Consider the following 13,773-nt stretch of genomic DNA (forward strand, 5'->3'; position numbering starts at 1 on the left):
ACAAAGATTGGCATTGAAATAATAAAATGGAAAGAAAATTTAATCAGGCTTTTGTTTCTACTCACTTTATTTAATCCGAGCCTTATTAGGATTTTTCGCATTCTAAGTATATATATTTATATATATATTTTTAAAGTCATATTTATATGGTGCTTACAGGTACCTTTCTCTTTAACGAAGGAGATCATAGGACCGACTTTTTGGCTCATATATGATTTAAAGTCTAGACTAAAAAAAAAAAAAGTAAAAAGAAGTATCAACTACCAAATAACTAAATGTTCTTCAATTATAATGGAGCAAGAAATAAAGAAAAGAACAGGAGGGGGTCCATATCAACTTCATTTCATTGAGGAAAAAGCTTAACCAGAAGGAATTCTAGGTGCAAATAGCTGTCATCTTTCTCAAAAATGAACCAGTAAAAGTCAACAAAAAGCTAAAAAAAGTTGGATCAAAATTGGTCGTTTCTTTTCATCAATGAGACATACAAACATACATACACCTTGATCCAAGAGCTCCAAGAGAAATTAGCAATGGCAATAGTCCTAGATGCCTTCATGACAAGGTGCATAACTTTGCTCACAAGCTTTGTTGATGGAGAAGCATGCGGAATCCTCGGTGTGCGGGACGACATCAGAAAGCTCCTGAAGACCATGGTGGATATCACCTCCAATCTTGAGTCCTCAGACTCAGGGAGGATGAGGGCTGAGGATCCAGTGATCAATTCATGGGTGGTGCAGCTGAAAGATGCAATATATGAAGTCGATGATATCATTGACAGGTTGCTGATCGAGGGGCGGAGATTGGTCGATGCTCGCAGGTCGTCTTCGACGGTGGTACGCCGTTCTTTTAGCCTGTTCAAATGCTTTTCCTGCACAAAATTCCGCCATGAGATCGGTATCGAAATTGTAAATCTAAATGATAGGCTGAAAGAGTTAGATGAGGCTAGATTTGAATTGCCTGATCTTATGCACACTGATCCATCCGTCGAAGAGATCAGACTAAATCATTGCCAGACTGGTACTGTGGAAGCTAGGAATGAGGCTGTTGGGGCTCAGATTGTGAAGGCTGAACATAGCCTTGTTCAATTGATTGCACGAGGAGGCAAGAAGAAAGTTGAGGTATTTGGGGTTGTTGGAATGGATGGAATTGGTAAGACTACTCTTGCTCGCAAGATATACAATGATGAAAAGATAATCGATAATTTCCCGATACGAGTTTGGATTTCCATGTCCAAGAAGTTATCAGAGATAGATCTGCTGAAGGAAATAATTACAAGTGCAGGAGGAAATTGCGGTGAGGCCGAGGGGAGCAAGGCTGAACTAGTTAATTGTCTTACCTCCACTCTTGTGAGAAGTTTCTTCATTGTCTTGGATGATGTTTGCAAGTCTGATGTATGGGGAGATTTGCTCAGGGATTCCTTGATAAACATAGTGGCTAGAGGTAGAATCTTGATCACTACGCGAGATATAAACATCACAAAAAAGATTAAGGCAAACATTCACCATGTTGATAGTATGGATGCTGACAGTGGCTGGGCTTTGCTATGTAAAGAAGTGTTTGCAGACTGTGAGGAGGACAAGATGTCTAGTCTAAAAGAAGTTGGCATTAAGATTGTCAAAAAATGCAACGGCCATCCCCTAGCGATCAAGGCCATCGCAGGAGTCCTTCGATCGAGAGAGAAGCGCAGGATTGAGTGGAAGAAAGTACTTGAACATGAATCATGGTCCATGAGGCAGTTTCATGAACTTCCAGTAGCACTATACCTGAGTTATGATGATTTGCATTCCAATCTCAAGCAGTGTTTCCTTTACTCTGCATTGTACCCTGAGGATTACCAGATGAACTGCTTTGATCTCGCTCGATATTGGATTGCTGAAGGTTTTATACCAGTGCAGACTGATGCATTGCCGGAAGATCTAGCTGAAGAGTATCACAAGGAATTAATCAGAAGGAATCTTCTAGAGCTGGATCAGAGTAGCCAAGGCCAGACTTTGTGCAAAATGCATGATCTTATGCGCTCTTTTGCACAATTTTTGGTGGCAGATGAAAGCATTTTGATTGATGGTGGGCAAAGGTTTAACATGAGCCCTCTACCGAAGCCTCGGCGTGTGGCAATCTGCAATGCGGAGGCAAGTTCAGAAGTCGCCATCTCTGTTAAACAGCAGAGAAGCTTGAGAGCTCTACTGTTCTTCAGTAGTCCTAATATGAAGATAATTGAGAATGTACTGCTACTTCAGACAGTACCGCTGTTGAGAGTTCTGGAATTGAGCAACACATCAATAGAAACTCTTCCAAGCTCCATTGGAGATCTAATACACTTGAGGTACTTAAATCTTGATAGGACTAATATTAGAGAGCTACCGCCATTGATCGGATGCCTTGTTAATTTGCAAACTTTGAGTCTTGAAGATTGCCAGTACTTGCATAAGCTTCCAAAGTCAATTGCTTTGTTAGGTGAATTGCGGTGTCTTCGCCTCGCTAGAACTTCGTTGAGCTATGTACCAAAGGGAGTAGGAAAAATGAAGCATCTTAACCATCTTGCGGGGTTCACAGTAGGCCATGATTTTAATCCAGTCGAGTACTCTGAGGGGTGTGATTTAGATGAGTTGCAGTCTTTATCTGAATTGAGATATCTGCATGTGGAGAATCTGGAGAGAGCTAACTCAGGAGCTCTGGCACTAAGAAACAAACCCCTCCTTAGGGAGTTATACTTATGTGGAAGAACATCCTTGAAAGAAGAACAAGAACAAGAACAAGAAAAAGAAGAAGGAGAAGAAGAAAAAGAAGAAGGACAAGGACAACAGCAACAGCAACAAGAGCCACATCATTGCACGGAGGAAGAAATCTTAAGATGTGAGAAGATATGGAATGAGCTCTCTCCTCCACCAACCATACAAAGACTTGTAATCCAGTGCTACTCCGGTAGATGGTTCCCAAACTGGATGACAACTTCCAAGTTGGGGAATGTGTTCACTGATCTTGTCTACTTGGAACTCTGTAACTGTAGTTCATGCATGCAGCTTCCTCCACTGGGCCTCTTGCCCCAGCTCAAACACCTACATATCTCAAATGCAGATGCAGTTACAGCCATTGGAACCGAGTTTCTTGGTGACCACCGTGCATCATCTGCAACAACCACCGCCTTCCCCAAGCTCGAGGTTCTAGTCGTTAAACATATGAACAATTTGGAGGAATGGTCACTAGGCACGGAAGAAGAAGTTGATCCAAAAACTGAAGGACCCAAGTTGGTGCTACCTTGTCTCAGGTCATTGGACATCCAGCTTTGTCCTAAGCTGAGATCTCTGCCGCAAGGTCTAAGGCACACATCCACTCTACATTCTCTCCATATTGAGGGTGCTGATGGCCTTACTGAGATCGGCGACCTTCCCTTCTTGACTGATGAACTCTACCTCAAGAACAACAAGAAGCTACAAAGAGTGTCCAAGCTCCCATCACTGAGATCTTTGGTCATAGATGATGCCCCCAGTTTGAAGTACGTGGACAGCCTTGATGCACTAGAGAATCTGAGCCTCATATATCCTCCTTCAACTGAGACATTCTTCTTTGATGAGCTGATCATATTCTGGAGCATCGACTTCCCCCGGTGGCTACCAGCATTACTCAAGAAGCACTACGTTGGGCCTAATGCGACGCACAATCTCCATCGGTTCGACGTGCGATGTACGTTGCCACTGCTCAAGAGTTGCATGGAAGGTGGCAAGAACTGGCACATTGTTAAGCAGATTCCAGAGGTGAGGATCACAAGCAGTGATGGTTCAGCGTACCTGAGGTACAGCAAAAGTCGCTGTGTCTATCTGACCAATGTGGGATCAGGAGACTGACAGAATTGGAGCTGATGATCTCTGTTCAACTTTTAAGATTCTGCCTTCAGTGAGTTCTTTCCTTCTTGGAATTATCTTTAGCTGATGTAGCTGCTCTCTTATGTCAGACTTCTAAATCTCTTTGCAGCTAATATACTTGGCTTGGCTTGGCTTTGCGAGAATTCTGGAGTTTGGGCAACAGCGCATGTACTCTTGTTGCCATTTTTTTAGTTCAGATGCTTGCGTTATGCTTTATCTTGTGAGGTAATTGGCAAATGGTTTGATGAGCTTTGTTGCATGATTGTCACTAATTTTACTCGGTTTGAGTTGTTTGATTGTTCCCTGCAATGGTTTGATGAGCTTTGTCCAGCAAGTCTCAGATATGTATCTCTTGGAAACTTGTAAACAATACCCTTCTCCCTATTTCCAATATGATTGCAGTTGTTTTGTGGAACCAAATTGGCAAATTGTAACACCCAAGGATTTATCTGAACAGAGATTTTTCATTTGTGTATTAGATCTAATTAAGGTTGAAACCAGTAGCTGCAACCGTTACAAAATCATCAAAACAAACATAAATATACTTCTGGATTCCTAAAACAAAATGTGCCAGCTTCTGCATAACTTGACAAAAACAAGAGCATGACTATCCTTTGCGGGTGAACAAACATTCATATTTTGTTATACACCATTACCAAATAGGCAGCAGCTAATAGTGTCATGCTAGCTCGACAACAAATGCTTCAGACTTCCAAACAGCAACTCAGTCTTGCTGTTCCAATTGACTGATGTTCTGATGATGTAGAAATTAATCGTGGTGCTAAGATCTGTATTACGTTGACATGCACTCCAATGCAGCCACTCACCCATCGTCGACCATTTCTTGATACGGACCGAAAAGATCTACTGAATGGATAATAGGCTCAAAATGAAGCAATGAATTTTTGAATCCTTGCTTGTGCTCGTTCCTTTTCTTCAGGTCCATCTAAATCACCAATGTTATCATGATACTCCTGCATTACAAAGGAGCAGCCAATAAGTCTCTTCATCCGCCAGATTTTTACAGCCGCGGTCATGCAATGAACATGTAAAGAAGATGAAAGTGAAAAAAAAAAAAAAGGAAAAGAAAAGATGACTGAATAATCTATAAATACTTGGAAGTTTAGGCTCTCAAGGGGCAGAAAAGGATGCAATATTTCTCTCAAACTAACAGAAGAGAAGTTGCCGAAAGCATAATGAAGCCCTGGCTGCAAATCAAGCCTGGCCTGCTACCCAGACAATTGGGTGTCTAACTACTATAACAGTGGAAATCGGTACAAAAAAGATGCTAAGAACTAAGGCTGCACCAACTGGCACACTGGTTTGCAATCATTCTTTCTTTATTACAAAGCTAATAAACATTTAGAACAGGCAAAGAAACAACAGGGAACTTTCATCCTTCATGAACCGGAATAATTGCACTCTATAAGTTGGAATTTTCCCTGGTTATAATTACTAAAGCTGTCACTTATACACTTAACATTGGATATCACCACATGGCATAAGAATACCAACCCCATACTGGAAGCAAGAAAAGGCTAGTTAATCAAGTGTACCTGAAGTATATCTTTAACATCCTGCTTTGTCAATTTATGTTGCTTAAGAAGTAATTCTATTCTTCCCCTTATGCGCTGATGGCTGCAACATACAAATCGAATATAAATTGTTACAAAACCCACACTAAGACAGTCGAGCAGTTTGAGAAAAGCTATTTAATTTCAACTTACTCAGAAGACCAAAGGTGTCCCAAAATGACTGCAATTAACTGAAGAATCAAAAAAAAAAAGAAACTCACTTTAGAAAAGTAAAAAAGAAAAGTTTTATTAATATAGATCCTCAAAGTAAAGATGCTCCACAGTTTTTAAAAAATTGTGCTTACTTGAAGTGTATAGAGCCCGGCTTCAAGTTTTCGATTATAACGCTCCTCTTCATCCATCTTTTAAAAAGAAGAAGAGATTTGTAAGATTTAAGAGTTCAATACAATTAAAAGCTTTGGAGCAAATCAGAATGAGAGAACAACCTCTAGATCATCCAGTTCAAGCCTATCAAAACTCTCTGTCTCAGCTTTTACTCTATCTGAATACCTGCAAATTAAAACACAGTAGGAAAGGTCTCAATCATAGCAAATTCAAGAATGATAGAAAATTCACAACACCATTCTGTATTATTTCTCAAAGCATTCCGTAGCATTACCGCACATAAAGTTCCATCAGGCGGTCTATCTTTTCACATTCGTTTTCCACAAACTTGCTTAACAATCTCTCCCTTCTCGAACCTCTCACAATACCAGCTATGAAAGAATGCAATTACCACCAAAATGTAAGATAACTTGATCATTCAATAACAAATGGAAACTGTTAAAAGGTTACACATACTAAATTGAGAAAAAGAGGGTCAAAAAAGCAAAATGGTAATGAACTTCTCCAAATGAGAACTATGGTCCGGATCAACTAATAGAGCTCTTCCATAACCAAAAAAAAAAAACTAATAGAGCTCTTCCATACAGTCATGGTGATGCGGATATCACATGGACTGCAACTCTCATCCTTCTACCTTGTCCTGTTATTCCTCCAAAGAGATCAAACCTTATGTTCAAGTGAAGCATCCCCTCAGCTATATTTTACAGGAAAGTACAGATTCACAACTGTAGAATTTAAATTACGCAAGAAGCAAAGACTCTATGCCACAAATAATACTGCTAGTGTAGTCCAGAAAAAGCATTGGGCAAGTATAAGGTGATCTGTGATCAAAGTAGTATAGGTGCTATAAGCCTAATTGGTCTCCATGTTACATGCATGTACAAACTGACACAAACATCCATTCACTGTATTTATACAACCACATAAGTGAACAACAAAACTGAAGTCACCAAGCCTTCTAACAACTACTTATGACAGAGAGAAGCTACACTAAAGATTTACCTTGAAAAGTTAGGATCATATGTGTTCAAACCTTTGAGTCGTAAAGAGAAACTTTATTATTACGATACAAACTACTGGCCCCAAAGTTGGTTTTAGTTAAGAAGATTTCAACTAATAGTAACATATTTTCTGATAATCTAAGTTACATGAAGAAGCTTCTCATGGAGACACTGGGACTTCAAATTCCATATATAATAATAAATGTTACATCCTATCGGCACAGATATCTGAATATTCAAGAACAATTATAGTACCACAATACCTATTCAGATATATAATACTAAAAGGTACAGAAAGTAACAAAAGCTACAACTAAAAAATACAATTTAGCAGGCACATGTTCCGCATGTTTGCACAGTTGAAAATTTGTCAAAGAAAAAACTCTCATTTATTTAAAAGAAAAGAGTAGTGCTTTCATACAGAGAAAATTGAAGTTCTGAAACTACTTGCCTTCTTACCAAATAATGATGCAATAAGTGAAATAATACGCTCTTCAAGCTCCTCCTGGTAACTCTCCTTTTTATTTTTCTTGCTGACCGGAATCTGCGTACCCATCAGAAAATTGAATGATTGTAAGAAAATCCAACATAGTACCAAGAAAAGTTACATGACCCGAGGAGATAGAAGAAGACTTGCCTTACCCATAAATGCAGCAAAGGCCGTCTTCAACCCCAACACGTCGACAAAACGCTCGCAGGCCGGTGGATACTTTGTCATGGCGAAATCAAGCGCTCTGATCGCGGATCCATAAGCCGACTTCTTCTGCTTCATGATAATAATCATCAGCTCCACCCCCTCCGACTTCATAAACCTCTCCTTGTTCTCCACCGGCATCAGAAGACAACATAAGCAATCAAACAAATTCTCCAGCATCTCCTCCTCGTCCGTACTCTTCGGATCCCTCGACTTATACATTGCGACGGCCTGTAAGACCCCATCCACCCCATTCATCTGCCCTAGCCGTTTCTGATTCGCTGCGCTGTTCTGCAGCAGGATCGCTAAAATTTCTGAAGCGTACTGCTTGTTCGCGTCAAATTCTCGGATTTTAATCCTCCCAAGAAGCCACCGCAGCAGCTTGGTACGCTCGCAGACCATCTCGGCCACGGCGGGCTTGACCTCGATCATGTTCTCGATCGTCGAAAGAGTATTGTAGATGGCGGCAGACTCGTCGGGATCAGCCTCGGAAAGACGGGCGAGGTTCTGGACTAAGAGCTCGAGGGCGTTGTTCTCTACGAAGGCGTCGACGAGGGCCCTCGCGGGCTCGTCGTTGTCATCGAGAACGTCCTCGTCGGTGAGGTCGGTGAGAAGGGAGACGACGTCAACAGCAATGTCAGAGTTGTCGTGGCCGAGGAGGGAGACGAGGGAGGGGACAAAGTTGAGTGCGACGAGGTCCGGATAGAGCTCGGGGGCGCCGGCGAGGACCTTGAGCCGCTCGAGCTCGCCGTGGAGGTCGATCTCGGAATCTGCGAAGCGGTCGGGTTGGTCGGGGTGCTTCATGCGCGCCTCGAGGTTGTCGCGGAGGCGGCGCTCGAAGGAGAGGACGAGCTTCTTGGCGGCCCGGAGGTCGAGGACCTCGACGCCGGCGGCGGCATGAGACTTCTCCACCGCCTCCAGCAGGGCGAGGTCGACGCCGCCGTTCTCGCCGGGGGAGGGAGAAATCGGCGGAGATCCATCACGCTTGCGCTTGTAGTTGGTCTCCATTGACAGAGGAGGAGGAAGAAACCCTAGCCGTAGGTGGGTTTCCTAAAACCTCCAATGAGGGTGGCCCAATGAAGGCCTGTGTATACTGCGTCCTCTTCATTTTTCCTATAACCTGGAACACTAAAGGCTAAAAGCCCATCAATAAGATAAAAGAAAACTAAAGCCCATTAAAGGGATAAAGCCCATTAAAGGGATAAAGCCCATCTGATTTTAAGTTGGATTTGCCTAAATTCACTTCTTCACTTTATAGTTACATTCATATCACTTTATCTCATATGATTATAACTAAATTGAAACTGTTGTTTTTTATATCATATTTCGCCGTCGAATTTAAAAAAATACTCATTAGTATTAATTAGATTTTAGATGATAAATATACTTTGATTATCTATAATTTTGTCTCTACGAGTATCTTTAAATTAGACATACAACTTAGTTAAATATGATGAGAAAAAAAAACTTAAAAGATTTTACCACTATATAAAATATCTCGCATCTAGGACTAACCTAACATAAGTCACAAGGTGGCAGAGTGGAGGCTCTACCTCCGATGCCTTTGCCTTATATATCAGCCACTACCAATGCAGGATATAGGAAAAGAAGAGATGGAGAGCTCACAACAACAAAGGAGAGAGAGGAATCGAGAGAAGAAAGGAAGAAAAACCCGACAAGAAAGAAGCACCCCCCAGGAGGGGTAAAAACCCTAGCCCAAGCCTTAGTTAAGAACTCTCCTAGGGCAACTCAAACTTAAGTCTAATAAGTTATGCTTTCAATTCCTTTTGACTCTTTCAATTCTATATAGACTGGCCAGCCAATTGCCATCAAAGGCAGGCGTCAACAACATTTTCCTCGGTCAAACTTTCTTTCACCCTTAGGTCCATCTATGCCAATTGAATATATCAGCCATTTATTTCAAAAAAGAAAAGAAAAGAAAAGGTTAAAAACTAAATGTAAGTTAGTAGAGATCTCTGACTCTAGGAGTTTTCCTCAGCCGATAAATTGATGCATCCCGGGACTGCAGTGCATCAGCTGCCGTGCAGTGTGGGTTTCACCGTTTCATTCACGAAAGTTCAAAGTAAAATTTCAAATTTCAAATTAGGAAAAGAAAACAACGGAATTAAAGCTTTTACCAGAATCAAAAATGGTTGGCGGGAAATATCAAGTATATACCAACGGTCAGTGGTCCTTACGTAGACTACTTATTTCCACACGCCTGCTTCTTTCAATTACCCATCACCGTCCCTTGTACCACATCTATATAAACCTCTTCTAACATACTTATGCCCCCATCACCTTCACATCCTTTTGCTACTCCGATCTTCTAAGCTACTAATTAATGGATCAACTACCCAAATGCTCAGCCAACTATGTTCCCCTTAGCCCCGTCACCTTCTTGGAGAGGGCGGCTGCCGTATATGGCGATCTCACATCGGTTGTATACGAGAATACCCGTTTCACTTGGAAGCAGACATATGAACGTTGCCGCCGCTTGGCCTCCGCTCTTCGATCTCTTAATGTTTCGAAGAACGATGTGGTGAGCTATAGTGAATGCTCTTTTGTGTTACTTATAATATCCTGTCGCGTATTTAAATAGGTTAGGTGATGTTAGAAGTTATTTTTGTAGGTGTCTGTGCTTGCACCGAACATTCCGGCGATGTATGAGATGCATTTTGCGGTGCCGATGGCCGGAGCGGTGATCAACACGTTAAACACCAGGCTCGATGCGGCCAACGTGGCGACCATCCTGAAGCACGCGGAGACGAAGGTGTTCTTCGTCGACTACCAGTACGTCCGCGTCGCGATTGACGCCCTCAAGATCCTCGTCGCCGATGGTGTCGATGCATCGTTACCCCTCGCCATCATGATAGATGATGTCGACGCCCCGACGGGGATACGCCTCGGGGAGCTCGAGTACGAGCAGCTGATAGCGCGCGGCGACCCGGAGCACACTCCTTGCCCGGTCGACGACGAGTGGGACCCCATCGCCCTCAACTATACCTCCGGCACGACGTCGGCGCCGAAGGGGGTGGTGTACAGCCACCGAGGTGCTTATCTAAGCACTCTTAGCCTTCTTCTCCAGTGGGGAGTCGGAAGTCATCCGGTGTATCTTTGGTCTCTTCCCATGTTCCACTGCAACGGCTGGACCTTCACGTGGGGAGTCGCCGCCCGCGGAGGCGCCAACGTCTGCATCCGGGCCACCACCGCCAGGGAGATGTACTCTGCCATCGCCGCCCGCGGCGTCACCCACATGTGCTGCGCCCCCGTCGTATTCAACATCCTCCTCGACGCCTCCCCCGCCGACCGCCGCCCGTTAACCAAACCAGTTAACGTCCTCACGGGCGGCTCCCCGCCGCCGGCGCCGTTGCTTGAAAAGATCGAACGGCTTGGATTCCGCGTGACCCACGCCTACGGGCTGACGGAGGCCACCGGGCCGGCGCTGGTCTGCGAGTGGCACGAGGAGTGGGATCGTTTACCGACCCACGAGCGCGCGAAGCTGAAGGCACGGCAGGGCGTCAGCGTGCTGACGCTCGCCGACGTGGACGTCAAAGTCGTCGAGGACATGCGCAGCGTGCCCCGCGACGGCGTCTCGCTGGGCGAGATCGCCATCCGCGGGAGCAGCATCATGAAGGGGTACTACAAAAGCCCCGCCGCCACAGCCGCCGCCTTCAAGGACGGGTGGCTCCTCACCGGAGACGTCGGTGTGATCCACCCGGACGGGTACGTGGAGATCAAGGACAGGTCGAAGGACGTGATCATATCCGGGGGTGAGAATATCAGCAGCGTCGAGGTGGAGGCGGCGCTCTACGCGCACCCGATGGTAGCGGAGGCGGCGGTGGTGGCGATGCCGCACCCGAGGTGGGGCGAGACGCCGTGCGCCTTCGTGGCTCTCAAGGAGGAGGAGCGTGGAAGAGGTAAAATAAAGGAGGAGGATATCATGGCGTACTGCAGGAGTAAGATGGCGGGGTTCATGGTGCCGAAGAAGGTGGTGTTCATGGAGGAGCTACCGAAGACTTCCACCGGAAAGATACAAAAGTTTCAGCTGAGAGAGATGGCTCGTGGGCTCAAGATCGCCGAGAGGAAGAAGACGGCCAACGTGGGCTCCACGTCCAAAAGGAACAGACACGTCGATGGCCACGTGGAGCAGGTGATGGCCACGTCACGCCTTTAACTTTCTTAGTTGATTTAATAACGTACGTGGGAACTTACCACGTGTACAGAAAAATAAACATTTTAGTATATATATATATATATATATTGTGTAACATTTTAGCATGGGAGTAAAAATTCTTTCTTGGCTATAATATGACAGTTGGAGAAAAATAAAAAACTTCATAAATCTAATTTTATCCTTCTACTTCTCGCAGTATAAATCTAAACTGTGAGCATATACTTTGAAAATTCACTAAGCACGCTTACTCTAACATCTACAAGAACACTCAAACTCATAGACTAATAGTTTTTAATAAGATTTCACCGCTGTGGTAGAGTTGTATAATAACTAATAAGCTTAACTAAATGACTTCTAGACTTCTAGTTCTTCTATATCTATTCTGTGGCAAAGTGACTTCCTTAGTTTGGAGATGGATGATTGCAGTCACGATCAACTATGACTCCTATATATATATATATATATTATAGAAACTAGAAGGATGTTGTTATGGTTTTAACACGGATATAATTCATCATAAATGAGTTATCTTGTAATATAATATATTCAAAGTTATGTAAATTATTAGGCTTATAACTAAGTTTTTCTTTTAAGTGTGTGTGTTATAATTAAATTGTTGCGTCGTAAACGAGTTGGCAGATTAGATCATTAGATGAGTTAATATAATAAACATGGATGAGATTATTTTAGTTAGCAGGTCAATCCGGTTAGGGTGAACTTAATTATATTAATCTAAACACGATAAAAAGTCTTTGGATTCGGATCGGATTGACTGCACGTGAATAAATTAATCATGCAGTCAGATAACGTGAACTGCGCAGTGGAACAAATTCTTAGCTCTTAACTCTTTGACTCTTGACGGAGAAAATAACACGGCATGATAACTTTGCCCGTTGGTCCCAACTTTGACTGCAAATTGTTTTGAGCTTCACTTTTCTTTTAATTTTTTTTTTCCTTTCAAAAGAATAAAAGTAAAAAGGCATGCATGTTACTCCTCATGTTATGTTCACATTCTTGTAGTCCTTAATTTCTATGAACAAATAAAGAATTCATTCTTATGCTTAATTATATTTTTATCCCCCGTAAACTATGACTAATTAATATATTGGGAAGTGATATTTATTGTAGGCAAATATCGTAATCAACTACGATAATTTTTCTTTTTATTTTTTATTTATGAACTTGAAGGCTATATATTGGCTGGACAAATGGTTAACTCTATCTAGATACAAAAACACCTAGGTTGCACCGAGTTTTTAGCTGTCTAGTCTAAATTTCAAGTCATATAATTGCTTCGAATTAAATACTGCCGAGACTTGCTCCAAGCCGTTGAGCCAAATCACTAAACCACTAAATAATTTCTCCATAATATAGTTTGCAATTGAAGTCGAACTCATGACTTTATTGGTCACGAAAAATATAGCTACCAACTCTAATAAAATCAATGAGTACAATACATATTCATAGGACCGTTGTCGAACTGTTTGACTTATTTATTGTGGAGGGCTATCTCTCTTGTCTAGTTTATATCAATAAAAAAAATACTATAATGAATACATGTAGGGGTATTTTTGTTATTTCTTGTAGATATTGAAAACAAAGCCTATCAGGAACTACCAAGTACATTGATGCAGGAAAGTCCTGCTTCGGCCCTGCAGATGATCTGCTCCCTTGTTTGGTGTCCGTTACTTTTTTAAAATTAAAAAAGCCAACGGCCAAAAAACCTAGAAACACTTATTGGGCAAGGCCAGTATGGAAAGTAGAACAACATGCAATACCATTCTTTTAAGGGAGTGAAATTCCAATCCTCAATTGATCAAGAAACTTTATTCTTTGCCCATCAAAACGAAGAAAAAGAGAGAGAAAAAAAATGAAGAGAAGAATAAATAATTGATAATTGCAACAAGAGATTGCAAACTCTAGAAGTAATCTTCCACTGTGTGAGAAGAATGCCTTTCTTGCCTTCCATCTATCTTTATGATTCACTTCGGCAAGCAATGTAATGTGCTTTCTCCTGTGAACTTAGCATCCCCTGCCTCCTACTCCAAAACTCTGCCAACTAAGTGAAAGAAACTTTTGGAGGCAACCTAGTCTATGCTAAAACAAAGTTGATATCTTCTAT

General features: G+C 42.4%; 3 protein-coding genes across 3 annotated transcripts; 2 read left to right on the forward strand and 1 right to left on the reverse strand.

Annotated features, from left to right (window-relative positions):
- The first annotated feature begins 383 nt into the window (after nt 1-383).
- LOC140788649 (putative disease resistance protein RGA3) lies at nt 384-4,335 on the forward strand. The gene is made up of 2 exons (XM_073138001.1): nt 384-3,891; nt 3,970-4,335. Exon 1 carries the CDS (start codon nt 531-533, stop codon nt 3,840-3,842), a length of 3,312 nt encoding a protein of 1,103 aa, XP_072994102.1. The 5' UTR covers nt 384-530; the 3' UTR covers nt 3,843-3,891; nt 3,970-4,335.
- Nucleotides 4,305-8,573, reverse strand: LOC140788650 (uncharacterized). The gene is made up of 8 exons (XM_073138003.1): nt 7,418-8,573; nt 7,240-7,324; nt 6,054-6,150; nt 5,881-5,944; nt 5,740-5,796; nt 5,588-5,625; nt 5,417-5,498; nt 4,305-4,834 (listed from the first exon to the last, which is right to left on the reverse strand). Exons 1-8 carry the CDS (start codon nt 8,480-8,482, stop codon nt 4,745-4,747), a joined length of 1,578 nt encoding a protein of 525 aa, XP_072994104.1. The 5' UTR covers nt 8,483-8,573; the 3' UTR covers nt 4,305-4,744.
- Nucleotides 8,574-9,793: 1,220 nt separating this feature from the next.
- LOC140789392 (trans-cinnamate:CoA ligase, peroxisomal-like) lies at nt 9,794-11,759 on the forward strand. The gene is made up of 2 exons (XM_073139073.1): nt 9,794-10,016; nt 10,107-11,759. The coding sequence occupies exons 1-2, from the start codon at nt 9,819-9,821 to the stop codon at nt 11,649-11,651; spliced, it is 1,743 nt and encodes a 580-aa protein (XP_072995174.1). The 5' UTR covers nt 9,794-9,818; the 3' UTR covers nt 11,652-11,759.
- The last annotated feature ends 2,014 nt before the right edge of the window (nt 11,760-13,773 follow it).

The sequence above is a fragment of the Typha latifolia genome, chromosome 5 (assembly GCF_019914945.1).
Source record: "Typha latifolia isolate L0001 chromosome 5, TyphaL0001v2, whole genome shotgun sequence".
NCBI classification, from domain to species: Eukaryota; Viridiplantae; Streptophyta; class Magnoliopsida; order Poales; family Typhaceae; genus Typha; species Typha latifolia.

Coding starts and splice junctions, on each gene's coding strand:
- LOC140788650 (XM_073138003.1), bottom strand. CDS start 8,482: ATGGAGACCAACTACAAGCGCAAGCGTGATGGATCTCCGCCGATTTCT. Junction 5,626..5,739: donor CCGGGCTCTATACACTTCAA/GTAAGCACAATT, acceptor TTGATTCTTCAG/TTAATTGCAGTCATTTTGGG. Junction 5,499..5,587: donor GGACACCTTTGGTCTTCTGA/GTAAGTTGAAAT, acceptor TGTATGTTGCAG/CCATCAGCGCATAAGGGGAA.
- LOC140788649 (XM_073138001.1), top strand. CDS start 531: ATGGCAATAGTCCTAGATGCCTTCATGACAAGGTGCATAACTTTGCTC.
- LOC140789392 (XM_073139073.1), top strand. CDS start 9,819: ATGGATCAACTACCCAAATGCTCAGCCAACTATGTTCCCCTTAGCCCC. Junction 10,017..10,106: donor ATGTTTCGAAGAACGATGTG/GTGAGCTATAGT, acceptor TTATTTTTGTAG/GTGTCTGTGCTTGCACCGAA.